Source organism: Xenopus tropicalis, chromosome 7 (genome assembly GCF_000004195.4).
Source record: "Xenopus tropicalis strain Nigerian chromosome 7, UCB_Xtro_10.0, whole genome shotgun sequence".
In the NCBI taxonomy this organism is placed as follows: domain Eukaryota; kingdom Metazoa; phylum Chordata; class Amphibia; order Anura; family Pipidae; genus Xenopus; species Xenopus tropicalis.
Window position 1 is genome coordinate 66,021,112 of NC_030683.2, and position 27,271 is coordinate 66,048,382.

Here is a 27,271-nt window from a genome sequence, read left to right on the forward strand (position 1 = left end):
AAACTCTTCTATTTTACATTATTTTACATGGTTTGGTGCATTGTAAAAAATTATGGTATATATCCCCTTTAAGTCATACTATTTTTTTTTTTTTTTTAGAAATGATGGTGTTCCTTATCCAAAAATATAATATACATGCTGGGGAAATTATAAAAAAACATGATACTTTAATCATAAACTGCCTTGTTGTCTTTAAAGTGATCAAAAGGTAATCCAGAACATTCAGCCAGCTCAGAGGCATCAAGAAATGCCCCTGACTTAATTTTCCAAAGTCATGCAAAGCTTTCTTCTCAGGAAACGGAAGCGACATGCATGGCTTTCCACCCGTGATTCACTTTATTGCCAATGGGAAGGCATTTTGGGGAGATTTGTTGCCCGTGGTTAACTCAGTTACCGTAGGCAACTAATCTCCCCAAAATGCCTTCTCACCAGCTAATCTCCCTGTGGGCCATGACCCTAAAATGTGAGTCCACAACAGTTTTGCACATTTCTGAGGTATATCAAAGCACTGACAGGTTCCAATACAAAATTATGATTTAGGGGGCCTACTCCGTCCTGAGGAAATAAAATAACTCAACCAGTTGAGTCATTAGTGGACTTTAGTGTCTTTGGGGCCTTGGAATAGCTGCATTGTGTATAGCACATCTCTTTTAATAGCTAGAGCATATTTTAAAGTAAAAAAAAAAATGTAAAAAGTAAATTTAACATATATTTGCTTAAATACAGCATTTCTAAGGTACAAACCAAAAGATTAGTGATGTGGTTTTTCCTTTTTGTCAACTTCCAGGTACGTCGCCAGCACATGGAACGTTGCACTAGTTTTTTAGTGGATGAACTGGGAGTGCTGGATCGAACCCAAGCTGGAGATCGTATATTCTTTGTGTCAGCCAAAGAAGTTTTGAATGCCAGGATACAAAAAGCTCAGGGAATGCCTGAAGGAGGTATGTTACTGCCACCAATCACTTGCATATTGACAGTTTGCAAGGTGTAAGGGCTCTGGCACATGGAGAGATTAGTCGCCCGCGACAAATCCCCCTGTTCGCAGGCGGCTAATCTCCCCGAAATGCCATCCCACCTGCGAAAATGTAAATCGCCGGTGGGATGGAATACGCGGCAGCGTGATTTCAGTGAAATCACAGAAGTTGCCTTGAGAGGGCGACTAATCTCCCCGTGTGCCAGAGCCCTAAAGATAGTTGACCAGCACAACAAGTGTAATGCAAGCGGGGCTTAGCCCCTGCGTGTTTATTCAAAAAATAGCAGCGTACAGGTGTGCCATGTTAATGGAAATTTCCAGTATCCTCAAACCAACAGTAGACTGTTCCATATGTTTTACCGATGCTGTATTTTCAGGAAAAAGTCTCACACAAAATTGCTGTATATTCATTGTTACATTACAGTTATATGTCGATCACCTTCTTGATTTATTGTTTCTTTACACGCTTGCATCACGCATAAATTTGCACTGTTGCCTATACCCCTAAGATTTGTTTTGGAACTCCCACTTATCATGTACGTTAGAATTGATTATAATTTGATCTTCAGAGTTCATACGAAAGGCAAGTTAGTCGTCTACCTTGCAGTACACTTGATTGTGCCAAAGGCTGAGCTTAGCAGCTTTTGGAAAACAAATAAGTTAAACCTTACACCTCCTACTGTTACTTAGTATAGTCCCACATACCTGATTTCTGTAATACCAGAGAAGCAAACTCTTCCATATTGCTTTTTTATTTTATATGGAGTACTGTAATGTGGCAATAAAAAAAGTATGCTTTTCTAGCCAGTGTGTGTATGGTTTTGCAGTATGGACATTTACCCCTTCCTGCTAGTCAAAGAAAATACAGACACAAGGGCAAAAAATCATTGTCAAACTGCCAGCTGTAGAACTTCAGAGATAGTGGTGGAGCCCTTGCCTTGTCTTTGACTCAAAAACACATCTCAACTAGTGAAAACGTAATGATAAAGGGATTCAGAAAAATAAAAAAATGTTTATTAAAGTGGTGCATTGCTGTTTGAACAGTGATTAACTGTAATTTGAAAAGTCTGAATAATCAATTATTAGTTTTTTTTATGCATGCAAAGAGTAGTTTTATTTCTTGGTAGTTTCTTCCTGTAAAAGCATGATAATCTTCTCATGTGCTTTAATAGGAATATATTTGTAGTCATTATAACACAGCATTAGTCACAATAAAGTCATAGCAGGATCAGTGGTTTTCATTGTAAATTCAGTACACTCATTATGCTATTTTTTCAAAAGACATACAACAAAAAACGTACTACGAAAATTAGTTTTCTGTAAAGTAAAAGACACAAACGGCAAAAAAAATGACATTAAACAGACTCATTAAAATTAACTACATTAGTGCTTGGAATGCCTGTGACTGATTTAACAAGGAGTATTAAAGAGATAAAGTGGAGTCAAATTCAACAGATATATGCATTCATGAAATCTTGGGCAAATCCCACATAGGGCTGAGAATCTGCCCCTGCTTGTTGATGTACCTGTACCCGGAGCCATTGCATCGGCCAGGGTGCAGGCGCACAAAGCGGAATTCGGCACAATTTTTTTGAGCATAGAGGCTGATTCTTGGCCTGCATTTATATCTGCACTGACCTAAACCTCTATAGGCAAGGCCACACGGAGTGTTGGTTCTGCTGCTGTAAGTCTGTGTTTTTAGGCAGGCAGAGAGAAGTGGATACGATTTCTTCCGCAGCTCCGTGAATCTGCACTAACAAGTACAGATAAAGTCTGAGTGGAGGTACACAGAGCAAAAGCGGAGGTTGGGCCAAAAACTGCAAAAGCGGGCATTTTCAAACCAATCTCTGTTCCATGCACCTGCACTCAGGAGGAGCTGTAGAAGAGGGTGGATCCACTGCTCTCTGCCTGCCTAAAAAAAAGCAGGCTGAGAGCAGCGGAGCCCCTGTCTCTCCGAGTTGCCTACCCCTGCCATCCCACCGGCGAAAATCGCGCAATGGCTGGGGTAGGCAACTCGGGGAGATTAGTCGCCCGCGAACGGGGAGTTTTGCCGCGGGCGACTAATCTCCCCGTGTGCCAGAGCCCTTAGGCATAGGGGTGGGGTGGACAGTTACTTTCACTTTCAATTCAGAACGTCTTAGATGTCACTGCACTCCTTACATTCCCCCTCCTTCCTCACCATTTAATTGTGTAACCAGTGCATGGATATGGGTATCAGGTCCCCCCATACTGGCAGAACCAAGATTTTAGCAAGATGCAGTGTCCACAAAATAGAGCCTGCCTGTTTTCTGCAGTTGTTAGTTCCAGTGCTAAAGGATTTAAGTTTAAAATAATTTTTATAGTGTAACTGAAGTTTATTTTGCTTGGCAAACACAATTGAAAACAATATGTAATTATTTCTTAGGGTGATAGGTCCCCTTTAATTTTGAAACTTCACATGGAGCTAGCTGTATTCTTCTGTTTTCCAGGATGCCACAGCCATGTGACCTGTGCTCAGGTTAACACTTTACTGCTGCGCTGCAAGTTGGAATGATATCACCCCCTCCCTTTCTCCCCAGCAGCCGATCAGCAGAACAATGGGAAGATAGCAGCTCCCAGTAGATATTAGTATAGCACTCAATAGCAAGAAATCCAAGTCCAGCTTGGGACTCCTCCAGTTACATGGGAGTAGGAGAAACAATAGGTTACCTGAAAGCAGTTTTAATGTGTAGCGCTGGCTTTTTCTAAAAGCTCAGAATCGGGCAAAATGCACTGAGATGGCTGCCTACACACCAATATTACAACTGGTGTTGGTTCAAGAATAACATTTTAAATGGTAGAGTGAATTATTTTCTATGTAAACTGTGTAATTTAGAAATAAAAAAGCACACCATAAAAATCATGACATTATTCCAGTTGAAGCTGTTCTATATGGCTGAATGGGCTAAAATAACTCCGATTTAGTGTGCAGGACTGATTAACAGTTACCGCAAATGTTTAGTTGAAGTTATTGCTGCACAAGGGGGTCACACTAAATACTGATGGCACAATTCACTTACTTTTGCCATACACAGATATGTTATTGGATCATTTTTTCTATAAATACATGCCCAAATATAATCATTTTTGTTTCACTAGGTTTTCTTCTTCTACTTTTAGCACTTGTTTGAAAATCAGATGATGTATGTTTTAGGTCACATTCATATAAAAATGTAAGAAAAATTTACACACACAAACTTTAAAGCACCACTGTATTTACAGAAAGACCCATTTCCCCCTTTTCCCTATTAATGTTGTTTAGTGGTGATAACAGTGAAACTAGCTTTGCCCTATTATCCTGCTTTACTAGGTGGAGCTTTAGCTGAGGGCTTTCAAGCAAGGATGTTTGAATTCCAGAATTTTGAGAGAAGATTTGAGGTATGTCATTAGATTTTTTTATAGGTCATTGTGTTTATAATGGTGATTTTCTGTCATTGTTTAACAGTTTCATGCTTGAATCCATATAACTTTATAGGAGTGTATTTCCCAGTCAGCTGTTAAGACCAAATTTGAGCAGCATACGAAGAGAGCCAAGCAAATTGCTGAAGTTTTGCGACAAATAATGGAGTCTGTCCATGTTGCTGCTCAAGAGCAGAGGTAAAAATGGCCACCAATAAACACTTAACAAATGGAATTAAACAAGATCTCAGTTTATATGCGAAGTCACAGGGTATAGGTTTAAAAGCAGCCTTCCTCTCTCTTTTCCGGGATATAAAGGATCTCCCACAGTCCTCAATGCAATCAATCCATACACAAAAAATCCCAGCGCTTTTAGCTATAAGAAAGCAGTCAGAGTAATATCATGCAGTACAGGTATGGGATGCGTTATCCCGAAACCCAGTTTTTAAAAAGCACCAAATTACAGAAAATCCATGTGCCATAGAATCCATTTTAAACAAATAATTAAGACCTTCAAAACATTTCCTTTTTTTCTGTAATAATAAAACAGTACCTTGTACTTGACCCCAACTGAGGTTATTTAATGTTTATATGATTTGTAGCAGAATTAAGTTATGGAGATCTAAATTACAGACCCCTTATCCGGGGGGTAAAACCCAGGTCCCAAGCATTCCGGTTGATAGCTCCCATACCTGTATTTAAAATTCAAACAGCATGTCTGAAATAAGAATAAAGGTGTGCAATCTTTTCTTCACTTCCCTATAGTTACAGGAGGCTTTTGTAGGAGTTTTTTGGAAAGATCCCAAAATGTACACTCCAACAGATAGGTAAGGTGGGTACTTACAGACCCCTCAAAGATAATAGCATTCAGAATTCCCAGATTTTGCTTCCTCCTCCAAAGCCATTTACTACAATATATTGCACTTACAAGATTTTCATTTTCCAAGGCACTCACTAAAAACATTCAAGGCCCATAGGTCAGGGTGTACAGATGGATCCAAATGGCGGCTTTACCGCAAGTCTCCTCCCTAGTGATGACGTTGCGTGTTTCACCAATCGGCCTTCATCAGATTTGTGATAGAGGGTAGCGCCAGCATTGGAATCCATCTGTATCCCCAGAGATTCCTGGGGGTCCATTTTAAAGGAACAGTAACACCAAAAAATGAAAGAGCTTTAAAGTTATAAAAATATAATGCACTTTTGCCCTGCACAGGTAAAACTGGTGTGTTTGCTACAGTAACACTACTATAATTTATATAATAAGCTGCTGTGTAGCCACGGGGGCAGCCATTCAAGCTGGAAAAAAGGAGAAAAGGCACAGGTTACATTGCAATTAACAGATAAGTTCTGTAGAATACAATAGTGTTTTATCTGTTATCTGCTATGTGCCTGTGCCTTTTCTCCTTTGAATGGCTGCCTCCATGGCTACATAGCAGCTTATTTATATAAATTATAGTAGACTTTCTGGAGTAAATACACAACTTTTACCAGTGCAGGGCAGCAGCACATTATATTTTAGTTACTTTTATACACTTTCATTTTTTGGTGTTACTGTTCCTTTAATCAAATAATTTAAATGTTATGTTTTAATTATTTCCTTTTTCTCTGTCATTATAAAAACCATAGCTTGTATTTGATCCCACGTAAGATAAATTCAATCCTTATTGGAGGCAACACAATCCTGTTGGGTTTATTTAATGTTGAAATAATTTTTTAGTGGAATTAAAGTATTGTGATCCAAAATTTTGGGGAAAGATCCCTAATCAGGAAAACCTCAGGTCCTGAGTATTCTGGATAATAGGTCCCTTACCTGTTAGACTTTTTAATGCCCTATCCTTTTTCAGGTTTAACGGAGCTCTCTTTTTAGTCTTTGCATTAAAATTTGCTTAGGGACAGTTATAAGTTGCTTCATTAAATTAATGCAATCAATCTTAAACTCTGCTGCCAGGATCCTCCTGCTGTCTCTGAAGAGGGAACCTGCTCAGCCTCAATTAAGCTCTCTAGCATGGCTGCCTGTTAAGCAAAGGATAGCTTACAAAATCCTTCTGCTAACATTTAAAGCCCTTCACTCCTCTGCTCCTCACTACATTTCTTCACTGGTCTCCCTGCATGTTCCTGGTTGTCTCCTCCGCTCCTCTCAGAACTCTATCCCTGAATCCCACTCACTAACTCTCTTTAAGAAAAAGCTCAGCTCTTACCTTCTAGAGCACTAAAACATTATTTTGCCTAGTCCTGCGCTTAAGGGCAAATACCCATACCTGGTGCACTCTTACCTTCCAATTTGTGCCTGTATGTTACCCAACCACTTAGATTGTAAGCTCTACGGGGCAGGGACCTCCTTCCTGCTGTGTCTCATACCACATGGCACTTATTCCCTGTAAATTTATATATATTTATTGTAATTATTTATTATAACACTTGTCCTCCCTGTGTGTGCGTACACTTGTGGCGCTTTATTAATAAAGTTATACATACATACATACAATTTAATGGGAAAAACCTAAAAAGTAAGAATTATAGCAAAATACCATGGCTATAATTTTTAAATTGGTTCTTGTTCTGTGCTCAAGTGCATGTACAGTGCAGTACTTTGTGTAGTAACTTTCGTAAATGCTGCCTTTATATGAAGTCACTTTTTTAACAGATGCTTATGTTTGGAAAAACGTGAGGAGTTCAGGGATCGTTTGGAATTTATTGAGAAACAACTGGAGCTTCTGACAGAGGATTACAAATTTAAAATCAAACAGATAACTGATGAGGTAGAAAGACAGGTGAGAGTACCAAAGAAGCTTTAAATGTGATTAAGATATCCACAGGTAGGTACTTAAAGACCCCTATAAAAGATTACTATTTATACATCACAGATGGGTCATTCAGGTTCTAGTGTATATACGCCAACTGTAATATAGGGAATGGGGGAAGCACCCAAATAGTTTTAAAAAAACGTCTTTCTATTTTATTACATAAAAGTATTGCAATTAAAATATTCCCATATAGGGATAGACACTCAGAGTCATACGTTCTACCAAAGGTTATGTGAGGGGGGTATTTTTAGCCAGCTTTCCTTTTTCCCATAAGTCCTTTCCTTGGTATATGCCTAATGATGACGGCAAAGGTGTGATGTCATCATTAGATACCAGGGAAAAGACTCATGGGAAAGAGGAACTCTGGCTAACAATACTTCCTTCACATATGAATCCAGACTTTGGCAAAAAGACTGCTTGTGGGAAGATTGTCATGACCTTATGATGATGATGAGTGGATTCATTCCTGCTTCTCACACTATGGGTCACATTCATTTTGATAAAAATATAACTGTAATAGAAGACTCTGGGTAAATCTGGAATTGAGAAACAAAAATCCTCCTTGCACTGTATCTGGCCCTACTTAGGGAATAATATACCCCATCTTGTAAAATATAAGGAAATTAGAAGTCACGTGGAGTTCCATGACCATATAAAAGTACAGTGCCAACAACCTTGTGCTTTAAAGGGGTTGTTAACCTTTGTGTTAACTTTTAGTAAGATATAGAGAATAATATATGAATAGGAGAGGACTTCAATAGAAAATAAGTACTAAAAAGTAACCATAACAATTAAACTGTAGTTTCACAGTGCAATAGTTTTTTGGCTGTGGGGATCAGTGTCTCCCGTTTGAAAGTAGCAAAGAGTTAGAAGAAGAAGCAATGGCAATTCTATAACATATTAAAAGTTAACTTAAGAGTGACCATCCCTTTAACAACCATTTTGGTCAAAGCGGAACGTGTATTGCCAGACAGTTTTTGAACATTTTGCACTGTCACTTTAGGGGCCTTTCCTTGGGGGAACTTTTAGTTTCTATAACTATATATTGTTTTTTTCAGGACAACCTAACCTTTCAAAATATGGTAGAATTTTTGTGTAATTCCAATTCTGTAACAAGATATAGGCTTCTAAATGTCTAAAATATGAAAAAAAAGACATTTTCCATAATACAAACATATACCAGAAACAAAAATAATTTTATGCGCGAAAATACAACTGATTTGTAAAGTACTATGTCTTCTCATCGTACCAATACCAAATATATATAGTTTTATGGTGATTTCTCACTTGTATAGGTCAAAAACTCCCTGCAGTACACTACCAAATTTCCAAAACACTGCTCCACTAAGCTGCATACTTTAGATTTCAAGGCCAAAACTTACACTAACAGAAAGTTTATCCCAGAAAATTATACATTTTTGGAAAGAACAGATTCTGGGGAATCCAGAATAGGTAGAACTGTCTGTCTACTCCAAACTATCAAGTTGCAATGCTTTCCTAAAGTTATTGGTTTTTATCAAAATTTGTGAATTTTTTGAAAAATCGCTTCAATGCTTCCTGTCTATAGTATCTTATCTTCTATAGGTCATAAAGTAACCAGATAAAACACCCTAAATTTGAATGCCAGGGGTCCACTGAACAGTTTTATATACAAAATGTATAGGTTTACCTAAGTATGTGGCATATAGGGGCCCCCAAAATGATCATACTCATACATGCAATCTATCATTTCTGTCATTTCAGCTCCTGCAAAATCAACACATTTACATCATTTAATGTGGAATAAAACTACAAAAAAGTACGCTCACCCCAGAAAGCCATATATTTTTGGAAAGTACACATTTCCCCGAATCTAAAATGGGTACCCATGTTTTTCTACTCCCAAAGTACCAGACCGCAAAGCTTTCCTAAATTTGGTGATTTTGATGACATTTCCAAAAATCCCCTCAAAGCTTCCACTTTGCAGCATCTTATCTCCCACATAGCATTAGGTACCAAGATAAAAAACCCAAAATTTGAACACCAGGGGTCCACTGAACAGTTTGATACACAATATGTTTAAGTTTACCTAACTATGTGTCATGTAGGGGCCCCAATGTGAACTTACCCCATGCAAGCTATCATTTCTGTCATGACTTTTCTGAAAAACGCCTAGAAATGTTGCTATTTGCCACATTTATCTTACAACATTTCTTACATACAATGACACATCACCCTAAATATGAATGCCAGAGGTCTAATGAACAGTTCGATGCCCAATATGCAAAGATATGTGGTGTACAGAGGCACCCAAATGAAAATAGTGCATATGAATTGTCTCAGCGGTCAACTTAGTTTCTGCAAAATAAGCCCAATGACTGTGTATTATGTGCCGTAAGACCCCCAAACTATACAGAAAAACCCAGAAACCCATATTTTTTGGAAAGTACACATTCTGACAAATCCAACATGGGTAAAAAACCCTTCCTACACCAAAGTACCAATCTGCAAAGCTTTCCTAAAGCTAGTTGTGTCTATGACATTTCAGAAAATTGCCTAAAAATGTTGCAATTTGCCGCATTTATCTCACACAATTTCTTGCATACAAAGGCAAATCAACCCAAATAGGAACACCAGAGGTCTACTGAACAGTTTGATGCCCAATATGCATAGATTTACCAAAGTCTGTGGTGGGAACAGACCCCAAAATGAAAATAGCGCATAAGGATTTGTCGCCTGCCAATTCAGCTTTTGCACACAGAGCCCCCTGACAGCATATTATGTGCTGTAACGCCCTCAACTATACAGAGGCCCCCAGAAAACCATATATTTTTGTAAAGTACACATTCTGATGAATTCAAAATAGGTAAAGTTATTTTTCTACACATGTACCACATGGCAAAGCGAAGCTAAAAAACAGATTAAGAATACTAATACAGGGATAAAAATGCAATAAAACCACAAAAAATGTGCAAATTAGTGAAACAGCAAAATAAGTCACACAACAGTGTAATTAGTGGTCAGAATATCTTATCCAATAGTCACGCTGTCAAAATAAACAGTTTTTAGGAAAAAACTAAAGACAAAGGGGTAAAATAAATAAGTAAAAAGAAAAGTGTTTGTGTATACAGTGAATATAAAAAGTCTACACATCCCTGGTAAAATGGCGGCAGGTTCCTTTGCTGTACAAAAATGAGACAAAGATAAAACATTTCAGAACTTTTTCCACCTTTAATGTGACCTATAAACAGTACCACTCAATTGAAAAACAAACTGAAATCTTTTAGGTGGAGGGAAGAAAACCAAAAAAACTAAAATAATGTGGTTGCATAAGTGTGCACACCCTTTTCTAACTGGGGATGTAGCTGTGTTCAGAATTTAGCAATCACATTCAAAATCATGTTGAATAGGAGTCAGCATACACCTGCCATCATTTAAAGTGCCTCTGATCAACCCCAAGTTCAGCTGCTCCAGTTGATCTTTCCTGACGTTTTTTTAGTTGCATCCCACAGCAAAAGCCATGGTCCACAGAGAGCTTCCAAGGCATCAGAGGGATCTCATTGTTAAAAGATACCAGTCAGGAGAAGGGTACAAAAGAATTTCCAAGGCATTAGATATACCATGGAACACAGCGAAGACAGTCATCATCAAGTGGAGAAAATATGGCACAACAGTGACATTACCAAGAACTGGACGTCCCTCCAAAATTGACGAGAAGAAAACTGGTCAGGGAGGCTACCAAGAGGCCTACAGCAACATTAAAGTAACTGCAGGAATATCTAGAAAGTACTGGCTGTGTGGTACATGTGACAACAATCTCCCTTATTCTTCATATGTCTGGGCTATGGGGTAGAGTGGCAAGACAAAAGCCTTTTCTTACAACGAAGAACATCCAAGCCAGGCTACATTTTGAAAAAACACATCTGAAGTCTCCCAAAAGCATGTGGGAAAAGGTGTTATGGTCTGATGAAACCAAGGTTGAACTTTTTGGCCAAAATTCCAAAAAATATGTTTGGCGCAAAAACAATACTGCACATCACCAAAAGAACACCATACCCACAGTGAAGCATGGTGGTGGCAGCATCATGCTTTGGGGCTGTTTTTCTTCTGCTGGAACTGGGGCCTTAGTTAAGATAGAGGGAATTATGAACAGTTCCAAATACCAGTCAATATTGGCACAAAACCTTCAGGCTTCTGCTAGAAAGCTGAACATGAGGAGGAACTTCATCTTTTAGCATGACAACGACCCAAAGCATATATCCAAATCAACAAAGGAATGGCTTCACTGGAAAAAGATTAAAGTTTTGGAATGGCCCAGCCAGAGCCCAGACCTGAATCCGATTGAAGAGGGCTGTGCACAGGAGATGCCCTTGCAATCTGACAGATTTGGAGTGTTTCTGCAAAGAAGAGTGGGCAAATCTTACAAAGTCAAAATGTGCCATGCTGATAGAATCATACCCAAAAAGACTGAGTGCTGGAATAAAATCAAAAGGTGCTTCAACAAAATATTGGTTTAAAGGTGTGCACACTTAAGCAACCACATTATTTTAGTTTTTTCTTCCCTCTGCCTAAAAGATTTCAGTTTGTTTTTCAATTGAGTGGTACAGTTTATAGGTCACATTAAAGGTGGGAAAAGTTCTGAAATGAACTTTCTGAATTCTGAAACCCTGTTCTAATATGTGTACTGTATGTGCCTGTAAATGCATGTAATTGTATATATGTGTGTGTAAGTGTGTATAATAGTGTAAAGAAAGGGCACTTACCTGTCCTGAAGCTAGATGGCCGATCAGAATGCTTGGAGGGGTCCTCATCGGTCCTGCAGGGTCCTCTGTGCAGAGCTCGCACAGCAGGAAGTGAGTGGGCGTCGCTGGAGGGAGGGGGAGAAAACGGGGGAACGCAAGGAGAACCAAAGGAGAAGCAGCAGATGCAATCGCATCTGCTGCTTGGAGGTCGGTCCTGCGATGACCGACATGACAGCCCCCCTGGCTCATTGCCCAGGCTATCATCGCTCAGAACTCTCTGCAGAAGCGGTACATGCCGCCTCTGCAGAGAGAAACCTAGTTCTGCCAAACAACAGATGACATACGTGGTTGGCAGATAATGAATATTTCTGCAATCACGTATGCCATATGTCGTTAGCATCAGAAAGGTTAATACAGTTCAGAGAATTCCAATGTAACACGTTTTACAAGGGGTGCTTTTTTTTTTTTTTTTTATACATATAAGTATTAACAATGCTGAGCGTGCATTTGTACAAACATTGTTTGCGACAGTAATATAGCTTTATCAAAATGAAGAATTTTCATATCACCCATAATATGACAGAACATCAGTTAAGCTGTTGCAAAATAGACAATGAATAAGTTATTATTCCTTTATATCATTATCTTTTAGGTTTCCAACGCAATGGCTGAAGAGATTCGCAGACTTTCTATTTTGGTAGATGAGTTTCAGTTGGATTTTCATCCTTCATCCGTTGTCCTTAAAGTCTACAAGAATGTAAGAAATGATCAGATAAAGTATCTGATCATCTAAATGTTTCCCTCTTACATTAGTATATGCTTTTCTATAGATTTCTTCATGTTTTCTCATAGGAACTTCACAGACATATTGAAGAAGGTCTTGGAAGGAACTTGTCAGATCGTTGCTCCAGTGTGATTTCTGTTTCACTGCAAACTACTCAGCAGGAGATGATAGGTTTGATAAGTTTTATTTTAACATTGTATAAAGCTGACTCACAGACAGTCTCCTGTGAGTGCAGTGGGTGCTTTTTTTTTGTTTAAATTAAACAAAGAGTAACTGTAGATTGAAGTATGAACATTGGCTCAACATGCATGGCATAATAAGTATGGAGGTCTGTATAAGATGTTTGCAAATATAACTGCAACTATCAGCTGGAAGTGTAATCAAGTGCAATCTGTTAAGACTTTCACAGCCAAAAAAAAAAAAATAAATATATATATATATATATATATATATATATATATATATATATATATTGGTATTAAAAAACAAGGATTCTATTTATTTGGGGTTTTTTATGTACAGTATGTATCAAGCAATGTATATAAAATCCTGTAATATTAAGCCTCAAGTCTGATATTATTTTAGGGTAAAAGCTTAACTTACGTAGTAGGGGACAAATGTACATCAAGTTTTGGGCTTCTGTACCAGCCCAAGGCAACCACAGCCCTCTAGCGGTGGAGAAATGTGCCCCCAAAGATGCCCCCAATAGTTCCCCATCTTCTTATTTGCAGATTCACTGCACATGCTCTGTGCCACTGTCACTTACTGAGCTTAGGGACCCACTCGCAATATACTGTATATCTATAAAATCTAAATGTTACAAGATAAGGCTGATTAAAGGAGACATATTCTATAAAAATTATGAATGTACCAGTGAATTATACTCCTCTAGATATAGAAGGATTGTGCTTTAAAAAGTTGTGTTTCTGACTGATTTATTGAGAAATTCCACAAAAACCCCACTAGTCCTGCCCATCTGTTCCACTTCCTGCTGGCTGAATTCTCTGGATGAGCTGGGGAGCCGGCGGCCCTCCGTACACTGCACTGTAGGATAGGAACCAATCAGCAGCTAGGCTGACCTGATAGGGAACTGAAGCCTGTCTTTGCTTGTGTGAGTGCAGGGCTGTGATTGGCTATCCCCCTCCTACTGTGCTTCTGGCAGGGACCGTTAGGACACGCCTACTCTTCATTTCACACTGGACGGAGAAGTGATACGATCTATAGGGAACTCCAATAAAGGGGCCATTTTTACAGAGAGGATTAATTTTTAGCACAAAGTGAAACCAGCACCTGTGACAAATACGAAGGCCTAGATCATTACTGCCATAGAGATGCTGAACCTTTGAGCTGGTGTAATAAGTTCACTATGTAAAATATGGCCTTTTAGCTATACTCATTTTTAGGGTTTAGTTCTTCTTTAAATGAAGTTGAATATGTTTATGGTATCCATGCATTATGTTATTAGTGACAGTTCTGACTCTTTTCCTGTAGAAGGAATGATGCCTCTTCTGCCACCTACTGCAAGAACCCAAACAGATTTATTGGTTCCACGACAATGCTTTAATCTCAGCTATGACTTAAGCTGTGATAAACTGTGTGCAGATTTTCAGGAAGATGTGGAATTTCACTTTTCTCTGGGCTGGACAATGCTAGTGAACAGATTCTTGGGCCCTAAAAATGGACGGCGAGCTTTAATGGCCTACAGTGATCAGGTATATATCAAATGGTTATTAGTTTTTTTTTTGTATTTTAAAATGAAAAGTGAAAGGGTTGCTGACTTCAATTAAATTTGTAGTAGCATAGGACTGGGAAAATGTATGTAATAGTATATATAGTTCTAAAATGGAGTTATGTGACTTGGTTCTCATGTGAGCGATTCCGCAGCAGTGCTGTGTGGCTAGATATGCACTCAATTTTCTCACAAGATACATGGTAGGCCTGCAAAATTTTTATTATTTAAAGGTTTTATTTATTTAAAAAAAGAAACAAAAAAGTAAGTGGTAACTCTAATTGTTACAGGGTTTTCCAGATAAGGGATCTTTCTGTAATTTAGATCTCCCTACCTTAATAAATAATTTAAACATTAAATAAACTCAAGATTAATTATATCTTAGTTAAGATCAAGTACAAGGTACTGTTTTATTATTACAGAGAAAAAAGGGCATATTTTTTAAATGTCTGAATTATTTCCTTAAAATTAAGTCTATGGGAGATGGCCTATCCATAATTCGGGACTTACTGGATAACGGGTTTCCGGATAATGGGTCTTATACCTGTACAGACCGGACAATCTATTGTTATTCTAGTTACTCTTCTGTATGAGAAATACAGTGTGTGATATATTCTGCAAGATCTTGGTTTCTTCTTTGATTTACAGGATAACTTTAAAACTGAAAAGTTCTTAAAACTATTAGGAAATGTAGTTCCGAATGAAAGCAGTATCGGGCAACCCATTATCCAAAAAGCTTTAAGTTACAGGAAGGCTGTCTTCCATAGGGTCCATTTTAAGCAAATAATTCTAACTTTTTAAGTTGATTTCTCTCTGTAACAATAAAATAATAAGCTGCATGAATCTATTTTGGTGACACAACAACCCTATTGGGTTTACTAATTGTTTTTGTTAGCAGACTTAGGGTTTGGTGATTCAAAGATTACTTATCAAGAAGATCACTTATCCAAGCATTCTGGAATATAGATCCTATAGCTGTATTTGCTTTTCTGTTCTTTGGCTCTAATTGTGGAAACAGTGTAGCAGAACTCAGTTCTCCTCCAGGTCTGCTTTTGAGCTGCTTTTTCTACACTGTTTTAGAAGTCGGACCCAGGGCAACAGAGTATATAACCAATCCAAAGTTACTGCTTTCTCAGTAAGATTTTGAGTTTCAATGGAGTTGAGTGTCGTATTTGTCTGCCCCCGTGACAAGTGATGTCTTTTTGTGAAAGGACCCCTCACCTTCTGTATTGACAGGGAGGAAGCAAAGGGTCAGTGCATATTACAGATCAGCAGGAATCTCTTAAATAACGACACCTGTAAGGAGTTTGGCCCTTAGAGGCCATTGAAATTCTGCCTCTGTTTATTTTTATGATCTTTCAGACTATTGGCAAGCTGTTTGAAATGGTCTTTTATTTGGTGAATTTGGACACTGAGTAGGTTATATAGGTATAGGTATATACTCCACGTTGCATACTTCACCACTTTCATTTTATTTGAGAGGGTTCACATGCAGTTGGTAATAGCTGACACTTTTGAATCCGCTAGCTGCATGATCCTGAGATTCCTTGTATACATTCCTTGTTTCAAGGGAAGCAGCTGCCACCGTGGAAATAAGTTCTTGAAAATTCTTCCTGCACCCGTGCCTGGTTTAATGTTTTGGGCTTTTCTTTGCTTGAAATGTAACAGTTTGAATAAGAGTAACTTTTATGCTGGAACAGGATATTCCATGATAGAGTTATGTTGCAATAAATGGTGTACTCCTTTCCTAAATTTTTTGTTATGATACATTTTCAGGTACCTCGTGCGATGCCTTTGACACCAGTAAACCCCAGTATGCCACCAATGCCACAAGGCTCTATGACTCAGGAAGAACTTATGGTTTCCATGGTAACTGGACTGGCTTCTTTAACTTCTCGTACTTCCATGGGAATACTTGTGGTAGGAGGAGTAGTAAGTATTCATTCTATTTTTATGTTTTCACCATTTATTTTTCATAGTATTTTAAAATACTGTGAATTTATCTATACCGTTTCTACCTTTTACAGGTTTGGAAAGCAGTAGGGTGGAGGCTCATTGCTCTCTCTTTTGGGCTTTATGGACTACTTTATGTATATGAGCGCCTTACTTGGACCAATAAAGCAAAGGAAAGGGCCTTTAAAAGACAGTTTGTTGAATATGCTGCAGAGAAACTGCAGCTAATTGTCAGCTACACTGGTTCCAATTGCAGCCACCAAGTTCAACAGTAAGTTACCCAGTCATTTAAAGCTTTATATTGACTCTGCTTTAGAAATTTCTCTATACTTTTGTTTTTTAGTTTAAATACTTTACATAATCTGTTATATGACAGGCAATGATTTCAAATGATTTAGTATAAAAAAGAAAACAAATCTCAAACATTAATTTTTAGTAAGTTGAGAAATGTGTGTTTTATCTCATTTTCCCTTCTAACACAGAGAGCTCTCCGGTACATTTGCTCACTTGTGCCAGCAGGTAGATGTGACTAGGGAAAATCTGGAACAAGATATTGATGTTCTGAATAAGAAGATTGAAATCCTGGACGGTCTACAGAGTAAAGCAAAACTCTTAAGGTATTCTGTTGATTTTATTTGATTGCGTGTTCTATTTTTTTTGTCTTGTTATATTTTGTAATATAATCTTGTTATATGTAAAATATTTTACATTTTTCTTGTGATCAGTCTTAATTTATGTAACAAATAAACTTTGAGGGGTGGCAATATATCAGCAGCAATCCTCCCTAACAATTGTATAAAGAGAATTCATATTCTTCCACACTTTTATTTAAACCTTTTTTTGCTTGCACCCATTAATAAAAGCATGTCTCAATCTTCCACCTTATAACCTTAAAAGTAGGCTGAAAGGTCAGTTTTACCTTCCCAGTGCATTATGTATTTGGTATGATATATTGCATTAAATTTTTAACCCCACTCCATCATATAGATTTGGAGATATTGATGTGTCTGATTTAATGCTACTATGTAAACCCCAGAAGCTTAAAAACAGTTTGCTATATATTTCCACAGTATAAACGGTTCACCACCAACCCAAATGATCATTTATTGTAGTCCACTCTAGAAAGCACATTGCATGAAGAGCTGCATGATTATTGACTGAAATATAATCTCTGTTTAGCACTGTGGAATATTAGCACTGTTTAGCACTGTGCAATACAAGCAATAATAATCACTGTCTGTACTCATGGGGCTAGGAAAGCATACCGGTACATATTCACTTTGTGGTAGCAACTAAGGATGTACCAAATCCAGGATTCGGGTCAGAGTTTGGCCAGGATTCGGCCTTTTTCAGCAATGGAATCCTTAAAATCACATGACTATTCAACACATGAACATGGAACCTGAATTTGTTTTTTGCTGTGTACTGCATGTGCGGTTCTCTTTAGCCCCTTCAAAGCCTAATTTGCATATAGTTTGGGCGAATCCCAAAATAGTGGATTTGGTGCATCCCTAATAGCAACACCTCTATTATAAAAGCAGCACTAAATTATTTGCTAAAAATTACTACAACTTGGCATTGTTTGTTTTTTGTTAAAATAAATAACTTATTTAAAAGGAGAAGGAAAGGCAAAGTCACTTGGGGGTGCCAAAATGTTAGGCACCCCCAAGTGACTTAAATCGCCTACCTTTTACGCCTGGCTGGTGCCCCTGTTCTGAGAGAACAGCACCAGCCCGGGGTAGCTGCAGTGCTTCCTCCTTCGCTCGCGAGCGCATGCGCAGTAGAGTGAAAAAGCCGAACTTTAACAGAGAAGTCGGCTTTTCACTCTAATGCGCATGCGCCGGTCCCGGGAATTTGCCGGCAAAACAAAGCAGGAAGGAGTAGCAAAACAGGGGAGCACTCACCATATGGGTTGAACTGCAACTAGGTACTCCGTGCTGCAACATCTCAAACACGCCCCCGATCCAGGCAAAACTCAGTGAAATATAGATAAATTGTGGATGGAGCACAACATCCTTCCATAAAATATCACTTTTATTCAAACAATTAAAACCATCACGGAGTTAGGCACCGACAGCTTTACGTGTTTCATGGCTTCTCGCCACTTCATCAGAAGCTACACATGTGCCATGACACAGTTGCATTTAAATACACACCCCCAGCCCAAACCCTCTACATAATTAACCCTATATAAACCCCAACCGATCCCTTTAAGAACAGAAGTTAGAAAACATCGAAAAATACATATTATTCAATGTATATCCATTATCTCAAGAAGCCCAAACTCCGTAATAATCCCCATATAATACGGTTTATACATTAAACTTCGTTTATACATTGCACATATGTCCATATATTATACCATCTAAATAATTGCAAAACAATCTCAAACATGAAGCTAAACTGGTGGTATCTGTCACAATAAACCATACAGAACAATGTCTATCCCCATTATATCTTTTTGCTCGGAAATATTTTGTTGAGGTACATAAATTTAATGTATTTATTACAGGCCATTAGCTCTCTTATGATGTTATCATTATAGTATATTTTATGTTAGTATATTCCAATATATTTTTTCAATTATGTTTTATCATGGCCCACACTGCAAATTTAAGTAATATCAGTCATTACACGTCCTGATCCCTTTAACAAAAGCATGAAATGTCCCATTCCCAATTTAAACCACCATACTGTTCTACAGACTTCAAATGATATATCCAATATACCTTTCTCTGTGATAATTTAGTGTCCAGATCACCCCTCCTTACATTCCACTTTGGTTTATCAATGACCTGAAACATCACCGTCCCTCTGCCAGCATGCTTTTCAACGACATGTTTGGCAACAGCAGATTTCAAATCCTTCCTGTCTATTGCTGCCAAGTGTTGAAGGAACCTAGTTCCTGCTCTCCTAATGGTCTTACCCACATACTGGGCTCCGCATTCACAAGTCGCCAGGTAAACTATACCCTTAAATTGGCAATTAAAATATTGAGGAATGGTAAAACTGCGACCTGTTTAAGTACAGGTAAAAGTATCTGAAACCTTAATCCCATTACAGGCTTTAAACCTGTTTTTACCACATCTGAAAGTGCCCTTATATCGCAGCCACGTCGCTCCTTGTTCATTAGTACCAGAGGAATACAGACTCCTGGAAACCCAGGAGGCTATGTTCCTTCCTCTCCTGAAAACAAATTGGGGATTTTTATCAAGGGTACTACCCAAAACAGGATCTTGTAATAGCACTCCCCAATGCTTCCGAATACTTTTCTGTATATCGAACACTCCTCTCCCGTATGTTGTGCAGAACCTGGGTCTAGATTTTATTCCCTGTTCGCCCCCTGAATCCTTAGGTTTCTGATTCAACAGAATTGCATTGCATTGCTTGATTTTGAAACGCATCCCAGGATGAGCATATACGTCTAAGACGCAAAAATTGTCCCACTGGGATACCGCTCAAACACGTAACAGGATGCCCACTTATCAGCATCAGAGTGTTACGCGTGATCGGCTTACGAAAAAGATCTGTCTGTATCATGTTGTTATTTACACTAAAAACTACATTCAGGAATGGGATCCTCACCTTATCTGTCTCATAGGTAAATTTAATACCCTCCACCGCTTCATTGCAATAATTTACAAAAGACTGTAAGGACGGTTCATCACCATCCCAAACTCCAATGCAATCGATAAAAGTGGACAATCTGACTTTGGAACCGATTCATCTCTCCAAAGACGTGGAGCCTCTCCCACCAACCCATAAAAAGGTTGGCGTAGGTGGGAGCAAAGGAAGCACCCATCGCGGCTCCACGCCTTTGGAGATAGAAGTGACCATCAAAAAGAAAATAATTTGTATACAACAGAAACTTAATAGACTGCATAATGAATTCAATCTGACTACTAGAAAAATGGTCACCTCGATCCAACCAATACTGTATGGACTGTAAACCCACCTCATGGTCTATAGATGAGTATAAGGCAGTAACATCCATTGTAAACCACCTATATGTGGGCTTCCATTCCAAGTCTGCTAACTTATTAATGCACATCGTTGTGTCCTGCAAATAAGTTGGTAGTTGCAGAACTAAAGGTATTAATAGTCTATCCACATAACGTGAAAGGCCCTCATTCAAGCCCCAATTCCAGCTACTATCCGGCAGCCTTTAACATCATCCAATGACTTGTGGACTTTTGGAAGGATATGGAAAATGGGAATAATTGGATGAGTACAATATAGATATTCATATTCCTTTTTATCTAAAATACCCATTCCATAGCCCTCCAACAGGAGATCACCCAATTGTTTCTGAAAAACTTTTGTGGGGTCTTCTGATAGGGCTGTATAAGTGTCTGTATCTAGCAATTGTCGCATTATCTCCTTCTCATATGTACTCGCATCTAACACTACCACTGAGCCCCCTTTATCCGCAGCCTTAATAACCACATCCTTATTTTTACTCAGGGACTTAAGGGCATGACATTCCCCAACCGTCAAATTTTTAAATGCAAATTTCCTTGATTCTCGGCTCCACCTATTGACTAAAGTATCAATATCCCGTTTGACCAATTTTTGGAACATATTAATATAATGACTTGTAGATTGCACAGGATAATAATCAGATTTTTTCTTAAGACCAGAATGGACCGCCGAAATATTACCTGGGTCCACATATGAACCCTCCTCTTGTAGATCCTGTAAAACCTGTAATGTATATTCATCACGAAAATCAAACACATGTAACCCAATACTGTGGCTCTCACCAATATGAATATCAGGACTACTGTCCAAAAGATTAATATTGTCCATCGTTAGACCATGTACCTTCTATGTGTCTCTCTGAGTAATGTCTATGTAAAGTTATCAGACGGACAAACCTATTAAGGTCCAGAATGGCCGTAAAAGGATCACAATGTGCTTCAGGTATGTAATTTAGCCCCCGGGTCAGCAAGCTCAGTTAATCCGAAGTCAAGGTATGCGATGATAAATTAATAACATTTACTTTAGCTTGATCGAATCCATTCAAATCTTGGAGGAAGCGCTCGCTACAGGTACCCCAGGCTGGTGCTCTTTTCTCCTAACAGGGGCACCAGCCTGGGGTACACGGTAAGCGATTAAAGTCACTTGGGGGTGCCTAACATTTTGGCACCCCCAAGTGACTTAGCCTTTTCTTGTCCTTTAAAGCTCATTGCAGATCTGGTATTTCTGCCTGCAACCTTTTCTTTATATTATTAAGAGCAGACATTGGGATTTGGAATAGAGAAAATAGCAGATAATGCATGCTTAAGGCTGCCATATACTTTGCGTTGTTTCTCAGTTTTTTCTTTTCTCCTTTCCAGGAATAAAGCTGGCTGGTTGGACAGCGAGCTCAATATGTTTACACATCAGTACCTACAACAGAGTTGATACTGTAATTACAACACAGCAGAGGACAGAAAATCTCCTTTTCACATACCCTGTGTAAAAACTGCAGTGATTCCATGACATTTCTTCTGTACTTTATCAACGGAGACAGGAGATGTTTCCTAATTACAGTTAATTTCACACAGGCTTTAAGATATGTTATGTTTTGAGATCACTGCCATTTCTTAACTCTTGTCTGGTTCACATGTTTTTCTGCTGTGCGTTACCAAAAGCTGCTGTGTGTCAGGTTGGAAAGGAGTCTAAGAAGGCCTGTGGGTTGATTCATGTTACTAGTTTGTTGCTTTGCATCATATGTTTGCTATTCATTTGCAGCAGAAAATCTCAAAGTAAGTGAAGAATTGCACCTGTGAAATATGTGAGAGATGTGGGGGTTAGCAGTAGCATGTTTGTGATCATCCCTCCGTTTGTCACTAAAGGAGGTACCTAACTGGGTAGCATAGAGCAAATGTTTAGATTTTTTAAGTAGCACTGAGATAGCATTATATTATTAGATGATATTGCAATGTTTTATTTGCAGTTTAAATCCGTTATTTCTGTGATTATTTATTATTAACCAATTAGATCAGCAAACTGGAGTGAAAAACAAATGATGCCGTTTTTGGAGCGCATAGGCATTTCTGGCTATTGTAATTGTTTTCCAGAAAGTCTGTTTGCATCTGCTTACTGACATATAAACAGATATTTTTGGATAGAAGATGTATACATGGTGTTTTGTTGTTGCAAAAAAACCTGGTGGTAGGGGTTTTTTTTTTGTTTTTTTGATTTTGTTAGATTTTAATTTATTTTGCTGCAGGGTGATGCCTTTGTCCAGAGCAACACAGAACCAATGTGCTGTGGATCTGTTAATATATCCATCATTCTGAGAAAACTGGCCATTAATTAAACAATTTAATACGTACATTAAAGCACTTCTGTAGTCATCTTCCAAAAACATTATTTATTCTTGTCTTTTGTCTAGCACACAAAGGACTACACTGAAAAAAATGAAAATGTGTTTGTGTTTAGAAATGGTTAGTGTGCATTACACAGTTGTGCCCAGTAGCTTTTTTTCCCCTAAATGTATGTAAATCGCCAAAAAATGTATGATCTAGAGCTGGTGAACATGTTGGCTTAACTGTTTGTTCTAGCTCCATACACACTCACCTACAGAATCTCTTTTGGATTAAATGTATAGTTCTTATTTGGACAATGACCACATAGGCTGTTGAATATCTGCCTTGGGCTCATAAGAATATTCCACACCAATACATCCTTTTGTTCAGTTTGTCCATCTTCATGGCACAATTGATCATAGATCCGATGAGCTGAATTTTGACATGACCAGTGTGATATTACATATTAAAACATCACAACAACATATTTCTAGTAGCTTTGAGCAGACACAATGGCTGTAAATGCTGAATACAGAGGGAATTCATTCTAAATGGTTAATATCTGTACCTTCATAATAGTCAGCATTAGAACTTCATGTCCTGAAGGATTGTAGAGTCATGCTGTCCTTATAAAGGTCTCATACCTGTCAACCTTATTAATTGCCAATGCCTTTATGTTACTAATCCATCCAAAACAGGGGTTCAGGTGGAAGAGTTATGCTGATCATTGTTATCAGATGTTAGAAGTGGTTACTGTAAAGTACTCTGTGATGGACCTAGAGAAGTAGACATGTCTCTTCTCTGCCTGATGCAGGTACTACGTTCTCCTGTGCCTTGTTTTTGAAATTTACTTTCAGTGATCTATGAACTTCCTGTGGCTGTAAAAAATAAAAACTGGCTACCAGTTTGGGTGCATGTAAGTCTTTGCTTCTGAATCTGTTAACATATGTGGAGGTGGAGAAAAAAAATGTATAAAGTTAAACTAAAACCCACAGTGGTGACTTGGGTTTTCAAAAACTTTCCTCTGTATCTTTAGCCATGAAATAATGGCTAATGGAAATGCACTTGCAGGCTTAATGCTAATGATCTTATAATTTACTGTGTCAGAGCACTAATTCATATATTTGCTTGTTTAGTATCTACTTAACTGACTGCACAACTTTGCTCTGTTCAGCTTTCCTGTTGCCAGTAGCAGATCATTCTTTACTTGAAAGAGGCAAATGAACAATCTTGAGAATTTTTGATGCTAGTTAAAAATGCACTTTATTTTATAGATCATCATAGTACTTTATTGTTTGTGTTTTTGTTACAGGGCATATGTGAATTGACTTGCAGTATTTTCTCCTCTGTATTCAATGTAACAAAACATAACATGCATGTCTTCTGTGCCTCTTCACAATAAAAAAACAAATTCTGAACACCATTGTTTCTAATCTGAATTTTGTATTTAAAGAAACAAAAACAATACTTTGCATAGTCATGCTCTCCGTAAAAGGTCTCATACCTGTGAATCTTATGAAATGCCAATGTATTTATGTTAATCCACCCAACATCAAGGTGTGATGGACTTAGAAAAGTAGACGTGCATTCTCTGAAAAGAATTCTGAAATACTGTTTTTATACTTTTTAAATCCATATTAACATCAGTTTTAATTGCCAGTACACTGTATCCATACAAACAAAGCCATAATTGCTGGTTGTACTCTGACAAGTTTTTGCAGAAATATTACAGCACTCTCAGAGCATTACAAAGTGTATATTTTGATATTTGTTTTCAGGACCAGATAGAAAGTTCTATAAAGTCAGCTACAATGTCTGCTTTATAATGAAAATCCAGCATACCGGTATATAAACAAGTAAAATAAAAAACCACCTTACATATGTGGGTCTCTTACTAAACATAGAATTTGAGTCCTTACTTAAGACTGGGTCCCTACTGGGATTCACAGTAAAACCAAATTACAGTGAAAACAATCACTGTTGTCTTTCCTTCTCAAGTACCTGACAACAAATTTTATTGAGACCAAGATTAGTTAGGAACCTATCAGGGCCTAACCTCTGTATTAGTTGATCTATTTTAGGCTTGTTAGTCATAGAATGTCAAAAATTAATTTAATTTATTTACAAAATCTTAGACTCCCTTTGACTTTAATAATCAAAACAACTGGGCTAGACCAATAACTATGGGGCAACATACAGTTTGGTCCATAAATATTTTGACGGACAACTTTTTTCTAATTTTGGTTCTGTACATTACCACAATGAAATTTAAATGAAACAACTCAGATGCAGTTGAAGTTCAGACTTGCAGCTAATTCAGTGGGGTGAACAAAACGATTGCATAAAAATGTGAGGCCACTAAAGCATTTTTTTTTTTTTTTAACAATCCCTTCATTTCAAGGGCTCAAAAGTAATTGGATGATTGACTCAAAGGCTATATCATGGGCAGGTGTTTGCAAGTCCGTTGTTATGTCATTATCAATTAAGTAGATAAAGTGCCTGGAGTTGATTTCAGGTGTTGTGCTTGCATGTGGAAGATTTTGCTGTTAACAGACAACCTGCGGTCAAAGGAGCTCTCCATGCAGGTGAAAAAAGCCATCCTTTAGCTGTGAAAACAGAAAAACCCATCCGAGAAATTGCTACAATATCGGGAGTGACAAAATCTACAGTTTGGTACATCCCGAGAAAGAAAGCAAGCACTGGTGAACTCAGCAACGCAAAAAGACCTGGATGTCCACGGTAAACAGTGGTGGATAATCATAGAATCATTTCCATGGTGAAGAGAAACCCCTTCACAACAGCCAACCAAGTGAACAACACTCTCCAGGGGGTAGGTGTATTGATATCCAAGTCTAACATAAAGAGAAGACTGCATGAAAGTAAATACAGAGGGTGCACTGCAAGGTGCAAGACTCTCATAAGCCTCAAGAATAGAAATGCTAGATTCGACTTTGCTAAAGAACATCTAAAAAATCCAGCACAGTTCTGGAAAAACATTCTTTGGACAGATGAAACCAAGATCAACCTATACAAGAAAAAAGTATGGAGAACAGCTCATTATCCAAAGCATACCATATCATCTGTAAAACACAATTACTTACTCTGGCTCGTTGTGCAGATGTGACGCGCTCATTGCGCGCACCCACCCACCCTCCCTTCCTCCACTTGTGTCCGTGCATACATACCTCCCTGCCTCCACTTGTGTCCGTGCATACATATAACAATGCCTTGGTCATGCTAAGGACAGCTGTATGGCAAGGTAACTGACAGACTGTGTTTTACTGAAATCGGATGTCTGGTGGTTTAAAGGAGAAGGAAAGGCTAGTAAAGAGTTAATCTCAAGCTGCAGGCATACCTTCAGTTGTCTCAATAGTGCCCTTAAGTCTCCCCATATCCACGTATTTCTCCTGTTCAGATGATCTGAAGCCAAACAGGAAGAAAAAAATGCTAAGCTGTGTAAAGAAAGTTCCCATAATCCCTCACTCCTGCACAGACATGCAGGCCAAGTGAACATGCTCAGTTAGTAAGACTATGAGTTAGCTTCCTGCTGATTGGCTCAGATCCACATTCCTAAGGAGGGGCGTGTCTGTGGCACAGGAATTACAGACACAATAAATCTTTTTTCAGAGAACTCAGTGCAGTGTTTCTGTGAGTGCTTATGGCTGTATTTACATAGACCTGATAAAGCTTATTTAGTTTTTACCTTTCTTTCTCCTTTAAGGCTAATGTCCTCGATAAATCTATGCTACCACAGGTGAATAATCTCCCCGAAAAGCCTTACCACCGGCAATAAAGAGAATCGTGGTGGAAAGGTCTACACATAACGTTTTCTGAAGTTGCGCACAGTTGCCTGCAGGAGGATGCCATTCCACTGGCGATTCCCTTTATTACCACTGGAATATATATTCTTCTACTTTTCCGTTTAACAGGTCCACTATGTAAAGACATTGTTCCAGTCTGGATAAGGGAAGCTAATATCATACTTTACATGAGGTACCTTCTCTGCACAATGTCAATGGGTACTCACCCTGATAGCACACACCTCCCCCCTGCTGAAACTCAAAAACTGTCCTTCCCAGGGGCACAGACAGGCACACTTTGGCAGAATAAGCCAATACAGGTAAATGCAGGTTACACTCAGTCTTTTGTAGTATTCCTGCGCTTCCTCAGAAACAGCTGCACTTCAGTCCCTCAGTTTTCAGGGCAGCATACAGTAGCTGGTCCTTGCTACTAGGCCATCCACCTTTGTGGATAAATATTCCTCCGGCTCTCAGAGGAAAACAGTTCCCAACACACTTTTCCCCAAACAGGAAAAGTTCCACATTGCAGCTCCAGTGTCTCACCTCTCTCCCAGGAGAGAGCAGCCCCCACACTACTCTTGGAGCACCCTTTAAGTACAGGTGAGGCTAATCAGCCCTCACAGCTGCACAGACCCTTAATTTCACAGCCCTTTGTCCTGCTTCATAGAGGATTCTGGGAGGAATACACTTTCCTTCTATGATTTTCCCAACCATGCTACAATACATACATGTGCATATACATAAATATACACATACATGTACACCCAAATACAAACATAAATACACGTGCACTC

The 27,271-nt window shown here is 38.4% G+C and overlaps 1 protein-coding gene across 3 annotated transcripts in view; it reads left to right on the plus strand.

Moving 5' to 3' along the window:
• mfn2 (mitofusin 2) overlaps positions 1 to 24,097 on the plus strand; it is a 50,243-nt gene extending 26,146 nt beyond the window's left edge. For 2 of the 3 annotated variants that reach the window (XM_031905087.1, XM_031905086.1), the window contains exons 8-18: positions 788 to 941; positions 4,302 to 4,369; positions 4,467 to 4,588; positions 7,035 to 7,161; positions 12,568 to 12,672; positions 12,768 to 12,870; positions 14,191 to 14,411; positions 16,205 to 16,360; positions 16,456 to 16,652; positions 16,864 to 16,998; positions 21,721 to 24,097. In XM_031905087.1, coding sequence (XP_031760947.1) covers positions 788 to 941; positions 4,302 to 4,369; positions 4,467 to 4,588; positions 7,035 to 7,161; positions 12,568 to 12,672; positions 12,768 to 12,870; positions 14,191 to 14,411; positions 16,205 to 16,360; positions 16,456 to 16,652; positions 16,864 to 16,998; positions 21,721 to 21,787 — 1,455 coding nt within the window. In that variant the 3' untranslated portion in view covers positions 21,788 to 24,097. 3 annotated transcript variants of the gene reach the window in all.
• The last annotated feature ends 3,174 nt before the right edge of the window (positions 24,098 to 27,271 follow it).